The sequence below is a fragment of the Molossus molossus genome, unplaced genomic scaffold (genome assembly GCF_014108415.1).
Source record: "Molossus molossus isolate mMolMol1 unplaced genomic scaffold, mMolMol1.p scaffold_m16_p_1, whole genome shotgun sequence".
Taxonomy (NCBI): Eukaryota; Metazoa; Chordata; class Mammalia; order Chiroptera; family Molossidae; genus Molossus; species Molossus molossus.
Genome location: NW_023425344.1, coordinates 249,691,388 through 249,715,391, shown reverse-complemented (window position 1 = coordinate 249,715,391; position 24,004 = coordinate 249,691,388). Strand labels below are relative to the sequence as shown.

General features: G+C 47.3%; 1 protein-coding gene across 1 annotated transcript in view; it reads right to left on the bottom strand.

Moving 5' to 3' along the window:
* The window catches only part of DYNC1H1 (dynein cytoplasmic 1 heavy chain 1), a 66,341-nt gene extending 48,855 nt beyond the window's left edge, over positions 1-17,486 (bottom strand). Inside the window, exons 1-7 of the mRNA XM_036267183.1 lie at positions 17,076-17,486; positions 7,344-7,431; positions 5,264-5,437; positions 4,781-5,036; positions 4,234-4,420; positions 2,475-2,746; positions 2,157-2,384 (exon numbers count right to left, since the gene is read on the bottom strand). Of these exons, the coding sequence (XP_036123076.1) occupies positions 2,157-2,384; positions 2,475-2,746; positions 4,234-4,420; positions 4,781-5,036; positions 5,264-5,437; positions 7,344-7,431; positions 17,076-17,328 (1,458 nt within the window). The 5' untranslated portion in view covers positions 17,329-17,486. The remainder of the gene's footprint in view (positions 1-2,156; positions 2,385-2,474; positions 2,747-4,233; positions 4,421-4,780; positions 5,037-5,263; positions 5,438-7,343; positions 7,432-17,075) is intronic.
* Between the last annotated feature and the right edge of the window lie 6,518 nt (positions 17,487-24,004).

Below are 24,004 nucleotides of genomic sequence, written 5' to 3'. Positions count from 1 at the left end.
ACTGTTTCTTTTGTAAACCTATGCCTTTTATTTTATGCACTTAGGAAATTCTGAGGAATCCTGGCAGTGGTGGTGTGAGGACAAAAACTGGACAAAACTATGAGAAACAGCCATTTCCGGACAACGGAAAAGAACCAGGACAGCCGCACCACCAGGTCAGACGGCGAGCAGGGCCTTCTGCGGGAGGCCCCCCACCCCCAGCCCATCAGAACCTGCAGCCCCATGGTGGCGCCGAGCTGAAAGGGAGACTTGAAGGTGAGAGTCCGAGAGGCTGAGCTAGGAAATCACCCACGGGAGACCCCAGTGAGCCCTGTGAGAATGAAAATCTAGGGCGATTTACAACTTGCTGTCCACCAAGAATTCTATATTTAGTGAAACCATTCTTCAAATATGAAAGCGAAATAGTTTTCCTGATAAACAAAAAATGAGGAAATCTGTCACCAGCAGCCCTGTGGAAGGAGAAAGAGGTACTGATAGAATCCCTTAGGCTGAAGGAAAAAGACACCAGAAACCAACTCAGATCCCCAAGAAGGAATGAGGACACCTGGGAAAGGCAAGTATATTGACAAATAGAAAAGATTCTATGTTTTTCTTTCCTCCTCATGTTTCTAAAATGTATATGGACTGTTGCCAGAGGTCGCTGGTTAGATTCCCGGTCAGGGCACATGACCAGGTTTCAGGCTCGATCCCCAGTGGGGGGCACACAGGAGACAGCCAATCGATGCTTCTCTCTCCCCCTCTCCCATCCTCTCTCTCTAAAAAAAATAAAATTATATTTTAATAAAAGTACATGACTGTTTAAAACAAAACTTACAACACTGCACTGCTGGGTTTCTAGCACACAGATATAAACAGATGACGAGAATAACACTGTCTCCCCTGTTGTATACATGACAATCAGGAGGAAACAGAGCCGGACTGGTATGAGGCTCTTATATTTTACTGGAAGTCAGTACTGAGTTTGTCATGATAAATTAACGATGAACATTATAATCCCAAGAGTAATCTCTAACAAACTAACACAGCTGCAAGGCCCTAGAGAAATTAAGACAGTATACCAAAAATGACGGACAGAGGGACAGAATGAGACACTGGGAAAGCGCGAACGGCAGACAGCACGCCGACCACAGCAGTAACTACGCCGAGTGAGCAGACCAAACGCGCCACCAGAACACGCCGAGAACACACGCACACGTTTATTACAAACTGTGCCGAGCCGAGGGATGCGGACCACATGATCCACAAACAAAAAGAAAATACACGCTACTCCTGAAAAAAGGATATATGAGAAGAGGTACATGGCAAAAGGTAAGAAACCCTAGGCTAGAAGGACGTCTCAGAACTCTCTCACGTAAAATAAAGGGTGAATGTTAAACACCTCCACACACGCACACATTCTAGTACCACACTGAGTAAGAAGCTGCTGAGGGTTCACTGTTAACACATACTCAGCCCTGAGCAGCAGGCACCCCGATCAGCGAGTGAGTGAAACTTCCTAGACAGCACAATTTCTACAGGAACCCCTGCTAACATTTTATTACAAGATTTTCAAACTATAGGAAAGTTAAAAAAATTATGGGCTGAACACCTATAGGTCCACCTAGATTCTAATTAACATTCAGCCAATTAACATTTGCTGTATATTGGCTTTGTCATATGTGTCTATCCATTTACAATCCCTCTACATATATATCTTGATGCATCTTATATCAAGAAGAGAAGAAAAGCACTGGTGAAGAGAAGCTGAGTTGAGAAGAGAAAAAACCATGTACGTACAAAGAAAAGGAGTCAATTATTTTAACAAATCTCAGGCGTATGCAATTATTATCCACATTTTACAGATAAGGAACGTAGGGAAAGGTTAAATAGTGTGTCCAAGTCAGCTAGTCCAACAGTGGGTTACGGTTTAAACACAGGAAGTCTGGCTCTAGGGTCCATGCAATTTGAGGGTAGGAACAGGTGGGTGGAGAACAATAAAGATCTGGATTGAAACAATATAATGCAGAATCACTAGATCTTAAAGTTAACAGTGACAAGATAAAAGCGGAGCTAAAGGAGTATTAACAGTGCAAACAGAAACAAGCAGTTAACTCTCATTCTAAAGAGAGAACATCATTGAAACAACCGTGCGTGAATTTCTGGAACAGGAATCACACCTGGGGCCTCAGGACCCTGACAATGACTGCTCTCAGCTGTTCGTGCTGCCGGCGGAACTTCCTCATCTGGTCCAGGCGAGCCTGAAGCTTCCTGTGGGCCGGGTTGATTCGCCACACCATCTTCAGATTTTCTTCCCTTTTCCTCTTGACAATGTCCCTCAGCAACACCTGGAGTTTCTCATACTCATCATCCCAAGTCTGAAACACTTCAAAGCATGCGACCATAACCTAGGATACAGTTTAAGAAAGAAAGCTTGTTATTAAAGCACAGTTTCATCTCAACGCCCTGAGGTTGGTTTCTGACATAGTAAAACTTACTTTTTCAAATTCTTCATAAGCAACATGCATTAGTTTTCTAGTGCCCAACACTTTGAGTAACTGAGAACTCAAGTCTCTTGAAATGGCCTCCACCAAGCGCAGCGCCCTCTGAATGGGGTACTTCGTGTTTCGGATCTTTCTCAAATGGGTGAAAATGGCCACCAGAGCCTGCCTTATCTTGTCCAGCTCAGTGGCAGACAGCAAGTCATTCAGAGGGAAGTCTTTCATCAGCGGGTTGTAGTCATTCACGGTTTCCAAAGCCTGCTTTAGCCCTAGAGTAAGAGACAGTTAACAGTTTTCATACGAAGTAAAAAAAATCTAACATAATGGTATAGTCCATTTTACCATGATTAAAAAGTGATACAATCATCAAAATATCCCATACAGGCCTAAACCAGGAAGTAAACTGGAATGTGTCCTCACCATGGAACACTCTGATGTTGAAAGATTCAGAGACACAGATCTGTCACTAATAGGACGGTCCTAGCGTAGCCTTATTTCCACTTGTGAAGAGTATCAGTCAACTCACGCTCTGAAGCTGTGGGGGTACCCTCAGATTTCATTGTTTTCTTGCTTTCTATATAATCTAAATGTTCTACTAATAACAATTAAGTTTAGAAAAACCAGATTTTTATCATCTTTAAAAACACTAAAATTTAAATTTTAGACCCCTGGCTCAAGCTGGGTGAGTGTGTTATTGTCAGAGAAACATCTGGGCCCCTAGTCTATTTTTTTTTTTTTACTTCCTCTGGCATAAGATTTTTTTTTAATTATTTTTTTTCTTTATTGATTTTAGAGAGAGAGGAAGGGAGAGGGAGAAAGAGAGAAACATCGATAAGAGAGAACATTGATTGGCCGCCTCCTGCATGCCCCCCACTGGGGATCGGGCCCACAACCTGGGCATGTGCCCTGAAAGGGAATCATACTGGTGACCTCTTGGTGCATGGGTCGACGCTCAACCACTGAGCCACAGTGGCCAGGCAGGCATAAGATTTTTAAAAAGTGTGTTAGAAAGAAATAAGAGTTTCAGAGGCATTACAGAAAATTCAAGGCGTACTTTTCAGCATGAGTAAATGCCCAGGTAACATGTATAGTGCAGTCAATGGAAAGGGACGATCTCCAGCTGGAACTTTCTCTGACACTTAAACGTGAGCTCCGCACCTTTTGGAGGGAAGGAGAGAGCGGGGCCCCTAACAGGTCTTGTGGGCATGGACTCATTCAGACATGCGAACCGTGCCCGGCGCTCCAACGTCGTGTGCCCACTGTATGCTAACGCAACACCATGCACTGTTGTCTGCAAAGAAAACTAAAGGCACCTCGCCCACTTTAGAACGGGGAGGGGAGTAGAAAACAGACAGAGAAGGTAAAAGGAGGAAGAGAAAGTATGAGTAGCTCTCCATCCACGGCCCTGTGGGCAAGTACTCCTGCTTCCTGTGCACCTCCCTGCTAGCCTATCTGCAGCACATGGACTTCACACTGAAAAGCACAGGCTGCTCTGGGGACCAGTCCCTGTGGACAGACTGGGCCCCCACGGCTCTCCATACTCAGGCCTAGAAACTGACTGTGTTCTCAAAACCCCGGGAGGGGACAGGCGGTACATGGAAAATCATTTTCCTTACCCAGAACCGAGGGAAAGACGAGACGAGGTGTGAGAGGAAACCGTCAGGAAAGCTGGGCATGTGTTCACTTCCATCTAAATGACCAGCAAGGCCACCCAGAAGCCAGGTGACGTGCCTGGCTGGCACGGGTCTCGCTTTACCTGTGTCGGTGTCGAAGCTGACGGTGGCGTGGAAGCGTTTGCCATGCTTCAGGATGTCCAGCGTGAGCAGCACCTCGGGGCTCTCGCGCTTCTCCTGAATGCGGTACAGCGCGCGCTCCAGGTTCAGCCAGAAACTGATTTCCTGCAGGGCGGTTCCTGAGGCGGGGTCTCGGTCCAGTTTGGTCACCTGTAAACGTAAAACAACACTGAGGAGTATTCACATCTAAACAAAGGGGAAAAGACTCATTCACTAAACACAATGCATTCTCATTTAATTTTCCTATTGCCAGCAGACTTCCTGCCTGTCAATGGAAAGGAGATACACCTGAGATCACAGGTGGGACAGGAGCAAGGCGAGAGCTCTGAGGTAATGTGTGTGGTCGCCCACTGCCCCGAGTCTGGCAGTCCCATTGAGCAGCCCAGGACCGAGGGCAGGCATGGCCGACAGTGCCCACAGAATCTGCCCCGCTGACAAAGCTCCGGACCAGCTTTCCCACAGATGTCAAAGAGTGGAGCATGTACACATACTTTCAACCTGTACTCTTACTTTCTGAATTTCTCGGATCCAGCGGTTAACTCCAGATTGCAGCTGATTGAGAAAAGTTGGGTCTTCAACCTTATCTCCAAAGTCTGTAACTTTGGGCTTTTCTCCACGTTCATAACACTGCTTTGCAACATTTGTAATGATCGGGTGAATCGGCAGGCTGATCTCTGGAATTTCAATGTTTTGCTGCAGGTGAAGGAGTCCCATTTCAAGTTCTGCAATCTTTTTTTCAACGGAAGGAGCCATTTTATCACCATCCCTAAAAAGAGAAAATATCTCAAAACTTAGTACAATATTGGTCTCCATCACAGACATACTCTTATTTTAGGCCTGTCAAATGTTAACAATCTAACATTTAACACAATGGTTTATATCCTCTTGGTTGTTAGCATTACCCTCCCGATTACTGAATTGTACATCACCTCCCAGTGTCTTATGAACACTTACTGAAATGTAATTCAAACCAACAAAGGAAAATGGTTTTACCTGTCTGCCTTGCCGGACTCTCTGATGTAGGACTTAAAGAAAGGAGCCACTGCATTGCTGATGAAAGAATGCAGGGTTTCATAAGGGGAGTCCTCGCTGAGCGTGAGAACGCGGAGCTGGGAAGACACTGGTTTGTCTGCGTCAATCACTGGAGTGCGTTTAATGAATGCCAAGCTACAAGACAGCAAAGGGAGAAATTAGAACAAAAGTCTCATTCCTAATAGGTCTTGTAACTGTGGCCTTCTCTGTATTGCATACAACTTAAAAATTCATTTGAATGTTTCCACTTAAAAATCCCTAACAGTGAAACACAGTGCTTGTCTTCCTTGACTCACATGAAAACTAATCAAATCAAGGTTATGGTTGTAGCATGGGACCATAAAACCAGGCAAAGTTTGTTTGTCTCATAAAAAGGTCACATTCATGACCTTGGCTTCACTGACACACACCTCCTTGGCCACAACCTGCAAGTCACAAGCCACAATATACTTAGATCTGATCTTGTACCAATTTGTACCACTCGCTTATGGCACTAGGTCACATATCAGCTCAAATAAACAAAGTCACCCACTGGTTACAGTGAAAGCGGGCATTCCATCTCCTGCTGTGTACTCCCTTCCTTTCCCCATCCTGAGTCACCACTTAAGCTACCTGTCCCCTTTTCCAAACGTGTCATGTGCTTTTGCGGCTTTGCTGAAGAAATCTATGTTCAGCTGCTGAAATTCCAAGTAAGCCTCAAAACCCACTTCCTGTATTACTCCTTCCACAGGGCCTTCCCTAGTGAGAGGCAATCTTGAGGACCTCTATGTTTCAGGGCAGTTCGCACCTTTAGGACCCTGCCAGGCATTACAATTAGCTGTGTATTCACCAATCTTCCTCCCCAAAGACCACAGCTTAGGAACAGAATCCAGGCCGTATTGCTTTGCATACCTACTGCATCTCTTACGTATAGCAGGTGCTCAAAGGTGGTTGAACTAATACCTTAAAGAAAATTAGTATTTGAATTTCCCAGTTTCCAGGCCAGTACTTGATACACACTAGTTAATATTCTAAAAGGTCAGTGAGGCTTCCTGACATGACACACCAAGAGGAACAAAGTCACAACAGAATTCCTGCCAACAATGTACAACCTGAATCTGATCATGGACAACATCAGACAGACCTGAGTGAGGGGTGTGCCGCAGACCACCGTCTGTGCTTACCAACATGTCAGTGTCATGACAGACACAAAGGGCTGACACAGACTGGATTACTGTGAGGAGCATTGCTGAGACACCTGAACACACATTGTACCTGGGTAACAGTATTACTCCAACACCGCATTCCCTGAATTTGATTACTGCACTGAGGCTAAGAACAAGACGGTCTTATTCTTAGGAAACACCCTGAAGTATTTAGGGAAAATATTTAGGGAAGTATTTAGGCAGGTCGTCTATAACCAACTCTTAAATGGTTCAGGAGAAAAATGAGAATGCAAATGTGCCAAATGTTAACAACTGATATCTGGGAGTTCCATATACTATTCATGAAACTCTTTAGTAAACTTGAAATTATTCAAAAGCAAAAGTTTTTAAAAGCCCATGCAGAATCAATCACAGCACATGTATATTTAAATCTGGACAAGTCTACTGGAGTCTAAATGGGCACAATCTTTCTGGAAGGTGGAAAATCTGGGAACACGCATGAAGAATGTTAACGGTGCTTCTGACCCTGAAATGCTATGTTTAGGGATTTGTCCTACAAAGAGCCACACCTGCACCTAACAGTGTTTACTAGTTACTTATGAGGTATTTATAATGACGGAGGCTTGGATATAATCTGAGGATATTAGATATGTTAACTACATTACGGTCAAATCTAAAAAGGGTGCCATGACATGGAGATTAAAGTAAAAATATTTTAGACTTTATATTAATTTGGAAATCTTCTTAACTTGGATTCATGAAATCAAAGATAAGATGCTAAATTTATAGAGCGGAAATCTTTTGAGGGTTTCCTTAATGTCTTTGAGTCCATTAGGATTGATGTTTAATTCTCACAAGCTCAGAACCCAAGATTATGATATATCCACACTACTCACCTGTTGGACTTGACTCCATAATGAATGTCTATGTTGATGTTATAGGAAATGAATTCTTTTTCTTCTTCTCCTTCATCACCAACATCCTCTACAAACCATAATAAATATTATATCAAATTCCTTGTCAACACTTCCAATTTTGAATTGGCTCTACCTATTTTTCCATTCCCACCCATTTTTTTCTGACTCCTGACTCCTGACCCCAGTACTCTTTGCTGAATGACCTTGAGCAAGGGGGTTAACTTCCCTGCCCCGTCCTGTGCCCGGGTTGCTGCTGCTGTGCAGAGCGGGGGCAGGGCCTGCTGGGCGGGGAGTGCTGGGGCCGTGCCTTACAGCCGGTCCTCCTGGCCCATCCCAGGCCTGGCCCCGGTGCTCTGGACATAGACGTCACCCCCACCCCAGTATTCTGCTCAGTTGCTCAGTCTGCACTTACTACGTGACAAGCATTTTACTAAGTTCTTGAGGTAGTATCACGCCTTTGACTCCCATGACATCTCTGTGGGGCTAGCATGACTGTCACTATCCTTGTTTTCCAGGTAAGAAATGTAAACAAACTGCCCTCAGACACATGGCTGGACAGGGACAATGGAAGACTTCAGAAGTATGTGATTCCAAACCAAGTGTCCCCACCAGTACACAGTCTGTCCCCTCCCTCATCCAGGTCCCCAGAGCAAACCCCCATCAAGAAAACTGCTGTCTAGAAACCGTGCCAGGGTCCCTGAGAGGCATGCCCCTGCCGTCCCCTCAGCTTCTGCAGCACTTCTCAGAGCTGGCTGGGGGGCTGGGGGTCAGCTTAGGAATGTGGTGAGCTCTTGATGGGCAGGAGCCATTTTAACAGCTTACTGGATTTAACAGTGATAGCTCAAGATACATACGAACAACATTTCTAAAGAGTTGAAAATCAGCCCTGGCTGGTTTGGCTCAGCGGTTAGAGTGTTAGCCTACGGACTAGAGAGTCCCGGGTTTGGTTCCCACTAAGGGCACGTACCTCGGTTGCAGTTTGTTCCCAGCCCCGGTTGGGGTCGTGTGAGTGGCAACCACTCAATGTGTCTCTCTCAAATTTATGTTTCTCTCTCTCTCTTCCTCCCTCTCTGTCTGAGGATAAATGCAAACAAACAAACAAACAAAAAAACAGAGTTGAAAATCAAAACTAAGGAATTAAAAAAAGTGTAAGAACCTCTAGAGGTAGCACTAACCCAGTGGAGGCCCAATGCTCTAGCTGGATTATCTCTGCAATGACAAGTGATACGGAAACCAGTGTCAGCGAAAACCACTACCCCAGGACTAACCTGACATGATTCATACATGGTTCACCTTCACTTTTACCCCACGATGAAATAGCAAAGGCAGCAGACGTAGCTAAATAATCTTGGGAAGGTCATTTTTCCTCCTCTGGGCTTCAGATTCATGAGATGTGACATGGGCAGAGGAGGAGAGGGTGGGGCATTAAATCAAGTGGTCTAGACCGTTTCTAAAACTAGGAAATCTGAGGGTACAGCGCCTGAGCAAAAACTATCTGCTTCATTAGTTTTAACATGAGACAAAATCCACACTTAAAAGTGTATAAAACATTTCTATATCAATAAGACAATAATTCTTTCAAAATATTGGTTTTGGGCCCAGCAGGTGTGGCTCAGTGGACTGAGCATCGACCCATGCACCAAGAGATCACCAGTTCCATTCCCAGTCAGGGCACATGTCAGGGTTGCTGGCTCAACCCCCAGTTGGGGACATGCAGGAGGCAGCCGATTGATGTTCTTTCTTTCTTTCTTTTTTTTTTTATCCTCACCCGAGGACATTTTTCCATTTTTTTGTTCAGGTAGAGTGGGAGGGAGAGAGAGGAACAGAGAGAGAAAGAAACATCGATGCGAAAGGAACACATCGAGTGGCTGTCACCCACACAACCGACCAGGGCCGGGGACAAACTGCAACCGAGGTACGCGCCCTTAGCGGGAACCGAACCCGGGTCTCTCCAGACCGCAGGCCGACACTCTAACCGCTGAGCCAAACCGGCCAGGGCTGATGTTCTTTCACTGATGTTTCTACTTCTCTCTCCCTTCCTCTTTCTCTTAAAAAAAAAAAATCCCTAAAATATATATTTTTAAAATATTGATTTCGATATAATTTTAGGAAGGAGAGGGAGGTATGGTAGAACATCCTAGTATGATAGGTACTTACAAATTGTTTTTTTTTAAAATGACTAACTAAAAACAGAACAGAACAAAAAGCCAAGTGATCTGCTGAGTGTTCTGACTACCGAACTGTGGCTCCACCACAGGTAAGAGGAACCAGACTGCCCGACGCCAGCCACCTAACAGCCTGCATGCCAGCAAAGAGCAAAAGGACATACCCCAAACAAAACAGCTGTCAAGAGGTGGCATTGTGAAGTATCTTCTCCTTCACTGTTTGAACTTTTCATAATACTGTTCTATAATTTACATAAAATACACCATCAAAATAACACCTAAACCACATAAAGAAAATCAAACAGTCCAGAGTCACCAAAGGAAATTACTGACATAACTAAAAACATGGCATGTTAACTTTAAATCATTTCTTCCTCCCAGCTAAAGATTCATCATCGATACAAATAAAATTACTCTGGATGGACGCAGCATCAAGGAAGTTGCCTGCACTTCCGAATGCAGGCGGGCCGAAGGAAGCGGGCAGCGGGCCAGGCGATGAGTCACGGCTCTGCTGCCACCCTGCTCCACGGGACACTGCACTGCAGCAGGCGCGCCTGATGACACGGTCCCCACACAAGGACATGCACACGAGTCTTCTCCAACTGCTCTGTAAAAGTCTACCTTCTCTTGATGACAATAACTAATGGAAGTTGCTATTAATCACGCAAAGATCACATTTTGGATTCATTTTTTTAAATGCCTATCTCCATAAATATACAAAGATTAAATGAAGTCTGATTATGTCTGACTCCCAGAGTTAAAGAATCTATGCCACTTTTATAAACTGCCATCCAGTAATTTAACCTTTTTTTCCCTCTCTGTAAATGATTTCATCTTCCAAATAATAATTTGACCTTTTACTTCTGAAGAAGTATTAAAAAATTTTCAGAGAAGACACTTGATAGTTAATTTTTTTTAAAGTATGATTTTATTGATTGTTTTAGAGAGAGATAGAAACATTGATGAGAGAGAAACATCGATGGGCTGCCTCCTGCAAGCATCTTACTAGGGATTGAGCCTGCAACCCGGGCGTGTGCACTGACCAGGACCTCAGTCTGCAGGACAATGCTCAGTTCACTGAGCCACACTGGCCAGGGCAGTAGTTAATTCTTAATAACAATGAGGCCATTAATTCTGTAGAAGCTTATATACAGACCCAAACTGCATTTTTATCAGGTAATATCTTGCAATGAAGTCTGAGTGAGTGTCCTAACTGCCATTACTAGTTAGCACATAATAAGCGACACTGCACTGCCTGCTAACACAAAGAACCGTAAACCATTTCTTTGGCTAACTTCTGAGAGTGCCAAATTCCTAGGGAGGTTCAGAGTGTCGTTTACACTAATCTGTGTGTTTCTACTGAAAGACTAGTTTACTTCAAACTACACTGTGAATTAGGTGAGCATTCTGCCTCATTTAATGAACCTGAAAAAGGTACACATTCAATGACCTTAAGACTTAGAAGTACTGCCCAGGGTGGGTGGCCTCAACTGATTGGAGCATTGTCCCGTACACCCAAAGCGTTTAGGTTCAATTCCCAGTCAGGGCACATACCCAGGTTGTGGGTTCGATCCCCAGTCAGGACGCATACAGGAGGCAACTGACTGATGTTTCTCTCTCTCTAAAATAAAATTTAAAAAGACTCAAACCACCTCTCTCTTGGGTAGACTGGGAGGTTTCCACAGTCTGGCACACGAGCAGGTAGAAAAGGGATGAAGTAGGCGGGTAAAGGACCAGGCCAGGCTGCCGGGCTCCCTGCACCCGTGGGCATTCCCTCATTCATGCCTTCCTCCTCCCCACTCTCTCCAGCCATGGGCAAGTCTCTGCCCTGTTGGTGAACGAAGTCAGTCCTTTTCTTTAGCTGGCACACACGACCAAATTGCTTGTTACATGTTCCTGGTTCTCTGTATTCTGTCTTCTTTCCCTTAAAAATAAAAAACTCACCAACACCCGGAGGTTCTGGTCCAGCACTATGACATATGTCATCGCCCTTCTCCCTCAGGTGGTGGCTTTAGTCTCCTCTTTCCTGGCTCGTGCTTCCTCCTGTCACCTCAATGTCCACCCTTCCATCTTCCCCCTGAGGGCTGTCACCTCTCGGCCACGACCCCCGGGCTCTAGGACAGGCTGAAAGCTGGTGAGGACTTGGAGTGCCCCCTGCAGCCTGCAGCTTCCCTTTGGAAAGGGGCTAGGAGTGTGAAGGGAGGGTTAACCCCACTGAACACTTGTACACAATCATAACCTGGGATTCATGTTGCTATTTCCAGGGAAAAAAAGAGACAAGGTATTGAAAACTAGTAAGTTACTAATACCTAATACCTAAGGGACTTAAGATTTAATTTTTTTTTTAATGAGAGAAAATTTATTTTAAAAGTCACAGAGGTAGGAGAAGTGAGCCATAGAAGAACTGGGCTCAGGAAACAAGGTACAGAAGCAAAAGAAGGGCCCTTGGAGCTCAGGAGAAAGAGAGGAAGGGAAATGCCCTGGGGGGTGGGGGGAAACACAGGGAGCTCCCAGGAGGAAGAGCACCAAGAGATTTAATATTTTCAAGGCTAATACTAATTCAAAAGAAATGTGATATGAAATAAATAAAAACAAACACTCCTATTTCAATGGATACCAAGGAACTGAATTCTCCTTAAACTATGTTTTTCCCAACTGGGTCTTCAAACCCTGGGTTTTGGTTTCCTCACTCAGGACAGAGGAGGCTGGACCAACTCTCTCTGCTGCTCGCAACTAGCTAGTCTACGACGTTGATAGAGAGAAGTTTCATCCATCTTTACTTTTAAAAAAGAAGTGATGGCAATTTTCCCTGTGCTGTTCATCAGTTGCTTTGACTGTGCTACAGTGCACATTCGAAATCCCCTTGCTGCAGGTTTGTCCTATAAAGGCGTAGGGCCCCGGCCACAGCGTCACAGCGTCACAGCACAGGACATCTGTAAGAGCCCAGGTTGATGGACTCCTGCACTGGGTCCAAGACAGTACAGTGTCATAGAAAATTCTTCCTCTTAACTTATTAGCTATTTTATTAACCATTTGGGGGGCTAAGCGAAGGCCAAAAACAAATACTTTTTAGTCATCAATTTACTTCACTTTTTTGTCCTTTAGGGAAATTAAGTCCTCAGACAAATAATGTTTTAAAATACACACACACAAAACTCCCCATACAACTTTCCGACAGCTGCAGCTCTAAGAAGCTGAGAGCTGGAACAGGCACCAGCTTGCTTTCAGATCCCAGTCTGCATCCATCTCATACTAAGAGCAGGTGAGTCCCCTCGATCGTGTATTTCAGGGAAAACTAGAGATCTAAGCGCAGGGTAAGTGCTGACTAAAGGCAGCCACTATTTTCAGTCTCCAAGTTCTAAGTTAAAATTTTAGGCCTGAGTGTGAAAAAAAAAACAAAACCCACAGCACCAGATCCCAGCCTGGTCACTAACAAGCGGAGTGCACACAGGTCCTGGACCCCAGCTCCACCACTGCAAACTGGAGCACCCGCTTGCTACCTGTTCCCACCCTCTCATGGGGACAGAGCACAACCCAAAATGCACCTGAGTAAAAAGTGCTACAAAACATCATTAACACCATAAAATGCCTATTCGCAAATGAGTCCCCACCTGGTCATAATTTCAGAGATACTCTATGATGAAAACAATGGAAGGAAGGAGGGAAGGGAGGGAGGAATGAAAGAAAGGAAGAAAGAAAAGAATATTCTATATGCCAGATACTACAGAAAGGAAATTTATCTTTTTTTTTCTTTATTGATTTTAGAGAGAGGAAGGGAGAGGGAGAGAGAGATAGAAACATCGATGGGAGAGAACACTGATTAGCTGCCTCCTGCATGCCCCCCCACCGGGGAACTGGTCCACAACCTGGGCATGTGTCCTGACCAGGAATTGAAACAGTGACCTCTTGGTGAATGGGTTGACGCTCAACCATTGAGCCACACCAGCCAGGCAGATATCTCTTCTTAACAGGAGGAGCTACAATTTAACTCTCCCTTTCCAACCAACTCTCCAATTCTTCACTATCAAAATAAACTGTTGAATTCACAATCTTTATTCTACCTTTCAAACAGAAAAAAGTTGCTCTGGCCGGTTTGGCTCAGCGGTTAGAGCGTCCGCCCGCGGTCCGGAGAGGCCCGGGTTCGGTTCCCGCTAAGGGCATGTGCCTGGGTTGCAGTTTGTCCCCGGCCCTGTTTGGTCGTGCGGGTGGCAGCCACTCGATGTGTCCCTTTCACGTCGATGTTTCCCTCTCTCTCTCTTCCTCTCTCTCCCTCCCACTCTGTCTGTACAAAAAATGGAAAAATGTCCTCGGATGAGGATTAAAAACACACACCAGAAAACAGTTATATTTAGCTGGGGTAGTTAGAAGATATAGAGATCTTCATATAAAAATGCTTCTCTGCCCTGACTGGTGTGGCTCAGCCGTTAGAGCATCAGCCCTTGGACCAAAGGGTTCGATTACTGGCCAAGGGCACATACCTTGGTTGCAGGTCTGATCCCTGGCCCCGGTCAGGGTCAGGCAGGAGGCAACTAATTGATGTGTGTCTCACACATCTGTGTCTCTTTCACCCCCTCCCCTTTAAAAAAAATCAATACAAAAATATCCTCAGGTGAGGATTAAAAACAAAAATCTTTTATATTCAATCACATGTGTTTTATGGAAAATTCTTTCCATAAAAATGGGCTAAAATAAAATCAGTTTGTCACGCTGATTAAATAAATTAAATAATTTCATTGTGAGTGGTGGTTTTTATCCAGTTTAAATAATTCAAAGTTATTTTCCATATTATAACGCAAGCCTACCTTTTCACTGTAGTCATTACTGGATGCTCATATTTGCTTAAATGTCCAAACGCCAATGCTAACTCATAAAAACCACCGCGAAGAAAGCCCTCTTATCAAGTGACCTGGGTCTGTACTTCTGTCTCAATTACGCTAGGGTAGCTTGGATGCTAATAAGACCAATGGGGCCACATAGCCTTTCCTTAGCCTTTTTCTTGAAATACCTCAGGGATTTTTTTCTTTAATCCTCACCTGAAGATATGCTTATTGATTTTAGAGCAGCGGTTCTCAACCTGAGGGTCACGACCCCTTTGGGGGTCAAACGACCCTTTCACGGGGGTTGCCTAAGACCATTGGAAAACACACATTTCCAATGGCAATTCATAACAGTAGCAAAATTACAGTTGTGAAGTAGCAACAAAAATAATTTTATGGCTGGGGGGTCACCACAACATGAGGAACTGTATTAAAGGGTTGTGGCATTAGGAAGGTTGAGAGCCACTGTTTTAGAGAGAAGGGAAGGGAAGGAGGAAGAGGGAGAGACAAGGAGAGAGGGAGAGAGAAGGAGAGAAACATCAACGTGAGAGAGAACACTGATTGGTTGCCTTTTGTATGTATCCCAACCAGGGATCAAACCCAAAACCCAGGTATGTGTCCTGACCAGGAATCAAACCCACAACCTTTCAATGAACAGGTTGACGCTCCAATCAACTGAGCCACACTGGCCAGGGCAGCTTCAGGGATTTCTATAAACGTAGGAATGAGGTAGGATTTCAATTTTAGACAGTCTCATTCCTTAGTCAACGTTCAAAAGTGCAAGTCATTATGGAGCCAAGATTTGGATGCCTGGATGTTCCCTTTGCTGAAAGAAGAAAATATGCCCATCAAGAATCACAAAGATGACCTGCATTAACTACAAAGCATACCAGAAAATAGGTTTCCACCTGATATCTAGCAAAGTCCAGTTCTAAGATGTTTGAGAAAAGTGAATTACTTATGAGCACTCTAGAAGCAAACAATACAATTTTTTTCTCAAAAAATTAAAGACTCAAGATAGAAATCTCTGTTTTCAACACATCAACTGTGCAGTGAAAATACGATCAAGAATTAGCCAAGGCTAGCCCAGCTGCTGTGGCTCAGTGGTTGAGTGTCAACCCATGCACTAAGAATTAGCCAAGGCCAAACTACTCAAAATGCAGTAACTTGAACAACGAAGGTTAAAATATATTTTAATGAAATAATGTGCATTCACTGAAAAAAGACCAGGAAGACAGATGCCAAAAATGCTTACAATGGTTACAGCTGAGTCAAAGGATTCCAGGTGATTTAAATTTTATCTATCTACTTTAACATTTTCTACCATGACTATGTACTTTTTTTTGAAAAAGAGTAGTTGCATTAAATGTTTTAGGAAAAAAACAAGTGGGTTTCCATTCTGTAAAACATAAACCCAATCATAAAATAACCCTAAACATTAATACATTTAATACTCTAAATATGCCTTAAATGCTTATTTGCTTAAAAATTCCTTGTGGATCTAGGAAAAATAGTCTTTCACACTCTCTGAGCCTCCAACCCTCCAGCAGAAGCAAGGGCTACAATGAAGCATCTCCCTAGAAGACTAGCCTTTGAAAGAAACAAATTATCACAAAGAAACACTGTGTGCTGGGGTGAGACCTGTATAGCACAGGTTCTCCTACTGACAGAACCACACAGCTTTTTGAGATTATAAGAAGCTTGCCGGGTAACATTTTCAGACAATGCACAATCCTTTGGTACTAACGTTCCAATTTACTTGCACATCATCCCTGGGTTCCCAGATGGACGGAGCCACACCCATCCACACCCATCCCTGCGGTGCACTGTCACCATCCTCTACCAAGTGATCTTCAAGAGTCAACGGGAAACCTCCCTGAAGGCAAGCGCTGCTCTCAAGACAATCTAGCCTTGCTTTTGGGAGGTCACTATTGGCCTCCTCTCTCCACTCGCTACCCAACCTGAATCTTTTTAAAAAAGAAAAAAATCTGTAAAATAAACTCAAAGACCATAGGGTCATCATTAGGATCATCTAAGCATTACACAAATTATAAGCTATGATTAGCGTGGGCTGGAAACTGAGCCATTGAGTCTAAAGACGAGGATTAGCTGGTGACCTTGGCTCACTTCACCTGAGCCTCAGTTTCCTCGCGTGTGAAATGGGGAGATACACCCACTCGGCACGGACGCTGTGAGGACCAAGAAGCAGAGCTGAGTGCAGGCATCCACCCTTTGGGGCCGCGCGGCTCGCAGCCCTGTCACTCCGGGCCCGGCGTCCAGGTCCGCACAAGGCCAAGGCCAAGGCCAAGGCCAAGGCCGGGGCGGGGATGCCCGACCGTCACTGCTCCCCCAGTCCGACCGCCTGGACCTCTGCCTCCGCCCAGACCTCGGAAGGGCCCGACCCCGGGCTGCCCACGGCTCCGCGGGTCTGCCCCTGACACATCCCTCCCGAGCCGGGCTGGCCCGGACACAAATCGAAACCGAAAAGCTCATGTGACATTGGAGGCCGGGATGCGGCCTCCGCCCGCCGCGCTCAGCCTCGGAGACGCTGTCTCCACCCAACTCGGCCATCTTGAGGCCCGACAGACAAAGCGATCCCATTGTTGTGGGTGACGGCGAGACAGGGGGACCCTCTTCCTCCCGCCACCCGGAAGGGGCACCCCGGGGCTCCGCCCGGCCGGGCGCGGCGGGAGCGAGGCGGCGGCCTGGGAGCCACCCCGGGGCCGCACCTTTGAGCGTGGAGCGCTCCACCAGGACCGTGTGGACCTGCGGGTCCGAGAGGAACTTGCGCATCTGCTCCAGGGCGCTCTTCTCCTCCAGCGCCGCCTCCAGCGCGGCCGGCGCCTCGCCGCCATCCTCCAGCAGCAGCGGCACCAGCTTGCGCAGGTGCTTCTGCAGCACCGACACGTCGGCCACGTTCTGCACGGCCGACACCTCCAGACCGGCCGAGCCGTCTTCGCCGCCGCCGCCGGGCTCCGACATGACGCCGCGCTCGGGACCCGCAGGCAGTGCAGAGACGGCGGCCGAGACTCCGCGCGATGGAGAGGGAGCGGGCGAACGAGAAAAACGGGCGCCGGACGCCGACCGCCGCTAACCCGCGGCTGACTGAGACAAGTGGCCACCGGCTCCGCCCTAAAGGCCACCGCCCGCCGGCCCCGCCCCGTCCGCCGGCAGCCCGCTGCAGCCACTGGCGCCCGCTCGCGGCCCTGGCGTCATGACGTTGCGCATGCGCACGGGCGGCCCCCGGCAACGACCATGCACAGCCTTCTGGGACTTGTAGTCCCAGCCTTGGTCGGGACCCCTAGTCTCCGCACCTCAACCTCTTGAAAATGGGAACTCGGCGCGCGGGTCGGTGAGGGGTAGTCAGGGGCTGGGTTTTGTCTTGTTTACTGCTGTGGCCGCAGCGAACAGCGCAGAACCAAGACGCTCCATAAATGCTGAATGAATGAATGAATGAATGAATGAATGAATGAATGAATGAATGAATATGGTGTTAATGACGAGAGCTAACGTTTTTTGAGCTCTTAGCTTGTGCCCGACATTGTTCTAAGCACTGAGCCCGTGCTCTCTCGTTGAAGAAATGAATGACTACAATGTGTTAAGTGCTACCATATATAGTCATGACATACATGTTATTAGATATATTTAGGGAGAGTGAGGACATTTATCAGAGGGGGAGGGGATAAGAAGCGTGTCAGGGCACGTGTCACGTGGCTAGGCTGGAAGGAGGAAGGTTGGGAGGGGGCATTCCCAGCAGAGAAAATAGTTTCTAAGAGGGCAGAGCACCTGAAGGTTGCGCTTGGAGCCCTGACTGCAGGGACAATATTAGGTAAGCCGGGAGATGGCACCTGAACGATAGGGTAAAGCCCAGCTGTTGTGGGTCTGGGCTGCTAATGACTAAATAATACCCCCAGGGATGCTGTGAGGACCAAGAGGGGCGCCTACGTGAGAGCATCCGCCTAGAACAGTGATGCTCCGCTGCAGTGGGGTTGGCATTCATTTATGGACCTCAGCATCTGGGTTCACTAAGGCAGAGGCTGCGAGGCCTGCTGGTTAAGTGTCCCCCGGCTCCCACCCACCTGGCCCTCCTTCCTTACACTGAAATGACATTAGGGCCAGAATCCAGGTGGTCCACATTTTTGGCTTGTTTATTTACTTATTACACATTGTTGGTTTAGAGATGACAGTTTCTTTTAATTGGCCTTTGATAGTTCAAATTTATAACTTGCTGCTTAAATTTCGTGGAGGAAGGGAAGCCAAAGACGATTTTGTACATCAAAGTGCACCGTCAGAGAGCTGAGTCCTGATTGGTGGAAGGATGATGGGATGATTTGATTTCCCCAAATCATCTTTGGAAAACTTGGAAACATAAAATTATCCTTGTTTTATTACCAAGTGCCAGGCCCCAGCAGCTGCTGGAACATGAAGATTAATCAGATGATTCTTGACTTTAAGGAGCAAATGGAGGAGAAAAGAGATTAATACCCTATTCTCCTGCCCTACAGTTCATCCTTGGGTAATATGCCCAAGCAGATCAAAATAACATTCCAGGAATGATAAAAGCAACTGCATTGAGTTTGTGCTATGATCATAACAGTAATGAATAATAACACCACCAACAGCTAACACAGTGCTCACTCAATGCTAAGCACCCTGCTAAATTCTCCCCGCACCCCCATGTCCTTTGGGGTAGGAACAGGGAAAATGAGGAAAATCTGTTAGGTGCAGGTCAATGAAATCTAAACTGACTGCATGTCATCTGGGACCCAGAAACCCAACAAAGACCTGGCAGAGGGAGAGAGGCTGCATGAGGGCTGCACCATGAGTCAGCACCAAGCTGGAGACAGCCACTCCAGCATCCAAGGGACTTCAACATCTGCAACCTGGCCCCCAGCCAGGGCAACAGGGCCGCAGCCGGGGGATTTGCAGCCCTGTATGATAAGCTCAAAACTAGAAGTGTTTATCTCAGAGAGGATGGCAATGGGGAACCTGAACAATCAATCTACAAAGATTCGTACATTAACCAGTCTGCAAGGATTCATGCATTTGTTTTTTAAAGGTGTTTGTTATATATTTTTTCTTTTTCTTTCTATTTTTAAATTCTGATGTACAGAAAGTTCTTTCCTTTTTTTTTTTTTTATCCTCACCTGAGGACATCTTTCCATTTTTTGTTCAGATAGAGTGGAAGGGAGAGAGAGGAAGAGAAAGAGAGAGAAACATCAACGTGAAAAGGACACCCGCACAACCCAACCAGGGCTAGGGACAAACAGCAACCGAGTTACGTGACCTTAGCGGGAAACAAACCCAGGTCTCTCCGGACTACAGGCCAACGCTCCAACCGCTGAGCCAAACTGGCCAGGGCAGTGTTTGTTACATTTTATAAATAATAATGGTCAAGCCCGGCTGGTGTGGCTCAGTGGTTGAGCATTGACCCATGAACCAAGACGTTGCCAGTTCAACTCCTTATCAGGGCACATGCCCAGGTTGTGGGCCCAACCCCAGTGGGGGGCATGCAGTAGGCGGCTAGTCGATGTTCACTTTCATCCATGTTTCTATCTTTCTCTCTCTCTCTCTTTTTTTTTTTTAATCCTCACCCGAGGACATTTTTCCATTTTTTGTTCAGGTAGAGTGGGAGGGAGAGAGAGGAACAGAGAGAGAGAAACATCGATGTGAAGGGACACATCGAGTGGTTGCCACCCGCACAACCGACCAGGGCCGGGGACAAACTGCAACCGAGGTACGTGCCCTTAGTGGGAACCGAACCCGGGTCTCTCAGGACCGCAGGCCGACGCTCTAACCGCTGAGCCAAACCGGCCAGGGCATTTTCTATCTTTCTCTCCATCTCCCTTCCTCTCTCTTGAGTGCTGCTGTACACAGGATACTCAGCAAAGCACTCTAAATTCCTATCTTGGGGGCTGAAAGGTGAGTCTTCTTGTGAGATGCCCCTTTGGTCTCCTGCTGCCAGACTGCCCCCTCCCTCATCACTCTCCAAGATGACCTTGGGTGGGGTGGGGCCCTGCCCAAACCTGGCAGCTCCCACTGCTTGCTGGACTGGCAGCTCAGCTGTCCCCTGTTCCGAGTGGAATTGTCTTTCCAATGGGCAGCAGGTGCCTGAGACCGGGTTCGTTCTGGTTGATAGGGAATGACAGTGGCTGGTGAGGAGGCACTTGTATTTTATCGGAAATTGGAGATGAACTGTCACACGGAGGAGACCGCATCCACTCCCCACCCTTCTCTTTAAAGTACTGCACTGGCCCTGGCCGGTTTGGCTCAGCGGTTAGGGCATCGGCCTGCGGTCCAGATAGACCAGGTTCGGTTCCCGCCAAGGGCGCATGCCTCGGTTGCAATTTGTCCCTGGCCCTGGTCGGTCATGCGGGTGGCAGCCACTCGATGTGTCCCTTTCACGTCGATGTTTCTCTCTCTCTCTCCCTTCCACTCTATCTGAACAGAAAAATGGAAAAATATCCTCAGGTAAGGATAAAAAATAATAAAGTAATAAAGTACTGCACTGGTGGCTCCTCAAGTCCGAATCGGGTGGTCAGTCTCATCCCCACCCTCTCCCTTTCCCCTCCTCCCCACCCAGGCGGGCGAGCGCGTCAGCGGAAGCTGCGCTGGCCCAGCACCTTCAGGCTCCGCGCCTGGGGTGCCCCTCTTCTCCCTTGAAATTCCACATCTCATTCATTCATGCATTCCACGGGCTCATTCCCAGCGTGGTGCTGCTGGTTATGTCTGTGAATCCATCGCCTTCCTCCGGGAACGGGGTGCTGGCAGTGGTGGCAACGCCGGGTCCACGGGGCACACTTTGGATATTGACCTTCCCAGCCGCTGCCAGCGCGGGGCTCCACCCATCCATCGTCCCCGGCACTGGGTTCAGGTGCACTTTCTCAAGAAGCTCTCCTAGGATCCACCCTCTTTTCTGTCTCAGTTCCTAGTCAAGAGCCTCAGGGTAAAGCTGGGACCTAACAGGGCTCTGAGCCCAGCTGCCGGGCTGGAGGGCAAGCGCCCCCCAAGGAGCAGAGCGGTCTCTCGGCGCCCTCTGGTGGCGCAGAGGAGGAGCACGTGCACAGTGGAACCTCCCCCCCGCTGCAGGAGGCACCTCCCCAGCCGCTTCCCTATCCATCTCCGTGGCTTCATCTGGCTCACCTTCCCAAGGTCACCTGAGTCCCTCGTCCAGGGTCCCAGGGCAAGCAATGCCAGCCCGTGGCTCAGCCTGCGTCCCAGCGCCCGCCCATTGGTAAGGGCCCTCTGAACCCCTAACAGTGCCCTGGCCCCTTCTCTTACATAAGAACTGTGTGCCCAGTCAAGGCCACTGCGCGCGCCCTGGGTGCGCTGGACCCCATTCCGACCCGAGGATGAACATCACCTCTGAAATTCTCCCCCTGCTCACAGACGTTCCCTCCCTCCCTCTCCTAACTTCTTCCCGGTGGTGCCAACCTATTCCAGTGCATCCCTTCTTTAAAAAGAATAAAGAGCCCTGGGCAGTTTGCTCAGTGGTTAGAGCGTGGGCCCCGCAGACCAGAGTCTCGGGTTTGGTTCCCGCTAAGGCCACGGACCTCGGTTGCAGTTTGTCCCTGGCCCTGTTTGGGGTCATGTGGCTGGCCGCCAGTCGATGTGTCTCTCTCACATGGATGTTTCTCTCTCTTCCTCACTCTCTCCCTATCTCAAGATAAATGCAAAAATGTCCTTGGGTGAGGATTTAAAAAAAAAATCCTGCCAGACCTTTCTGCCAGGCCCTCTCCATCTCTTGCTGCCCTTTTCAGCAAAACTCTTTGAAAATGAGTCTCCATGGGGGACTGCCTCTCGCCCGTCTTCAACATACTGATGGGTGCTCCAAGCCCACCCCCACGTTCCTGGGCAACGCTCCTGTGGCCAAACCCAGCGACCAGCTCTGTTTTCACCTTGCTGACTGTTGGACAGCGCTGACACAGCGGGGCACCCCCTCTAAACATCCCTTCACCCGGCTTTTGGCGGCCTGGCTCTACTGACCTTCCTCAGCATATGGCTCCTTCTCCATTTCCTCTGTTGGACCCTCTCCTCTTTTCAACCCCTGAAGGTTGGAGGGCCCAATGCTCAGCCTTCAGAGGCAGCCGTGTTCTATCGATGCTCCCGGCCCTGTGACATTCAATACATCTCTCCATGATGACTCCTCACCTTAGGAAGCTTTCTGCAGCCGTTGTGTGGAGTATTCTAGGAAATGCCAATTAGGCCACATTGAAAGGACTTTCCGAGGCCTCCACATCCTTACTGATTGTCTACTCACCTGTTCTATCGATTACTGAGTCATTGAACTTCCAGAGTACCATGGAGCATCTCTCTCTCTCCTTGCAGAGAGAGAGGTAGATCCGTTTTTGCTCCATGTTTTTTGTTTTTTTAAATCCTCACCAGAAGATATTTTTCCATTGATTTTTTAAAAAGATAGAGTGGAAGGGAGGGAGTGAGAGAGAGAAACGCCAATGTGAGTGAGACACATCGCTTGATTGCCTCCTGCGTGAGGATCGAACCTGTAACCCAGGTACATGCCCTTGACCAGGAGTCCAACCCGCGACCCTCTGGTCTGAGCATCAATGCTAAGCCAAACCAGCCAGGGCTGCTCCATGTATTTTACTTTATTTATTTATTTTAGTCCTCACCCAAGGATTCTCTTCCATTTTTATTCGGATAGAGTGAAAGGGAGAGAGAGGAAGAGAGGGAAAGGGAGAGAAACATTGAAATAAGAGGAACACATCGACTGGTTGCCTCCCACACGACCCCAACCGGAACCCAGGACAAACCACAACTGAAGTACCTGCCCTTGACCAGAATCAAACCCGAAACTCATTGGTCCACGGGCCGATGCTCTAACCACTGAGTCAAACCGGCCAGGGCTGCTCCATGTATTTTAAAGCTGTTATCAGATGCATAAACATAAGGCATTGTTATGTCCTTTACATGAACTGATCCCTTTATCGTTTTGAAATGTCATTTATTCCTAGTAGTATTTGCTAGGACAATGATTTTCAACCATTGTGCCATGCACACTGGTGTGCTCCAAAACTTTTTAAAACATGCAGTACCTATTTAATAAGGGGACTGATTTCTTTTCAAATTTTCTAATAAAATAATGAGCCCAGCCCTGGTCGGGTGGCTCAGGTGGTCGGAGTGTCGCCCTGTACACCAAAGGCTGCAGGTTTAATCCCAGCCAGGGTACATATCTAGGTTCTGGGTTCATTCCCCAGTTGGGGCGTGTAGGGGAGACAACCAATCAATGTTCCTCTCTCTCTAAAATCAATAAAAACATATTTAAGGCTATATGCCACTTCAGTATAAAAGTGGGTCACGTGATGCTGCATCGGGCACTGAAATCAGCATGTTGTCACTGCACACGAGGGATGTGCTGCAAGTCTGTGCCACATCAGAGACACGGGTTTGGCCTGCTGTCTTGTGGAGGACACAGCGACAGACTAGCTAGTGGAGTGGTTTACCCCACAGCCATAGGAAGTTTGAGACAACTTCATTTTCTGGCAGAGGGAGCCCTAGTTCCCGTCCATCCCCCAGTCCTGAAGCTCCCGTGGTGCAGGATTTGGGCTCCTGGTTAAGTTGTCTCTGGGACAGCAGTGCTTTAATCCTCTAGGGCCACTGTAGCAAGTTACCCAAAACAGGTGGCTCAGATGACAGAAAA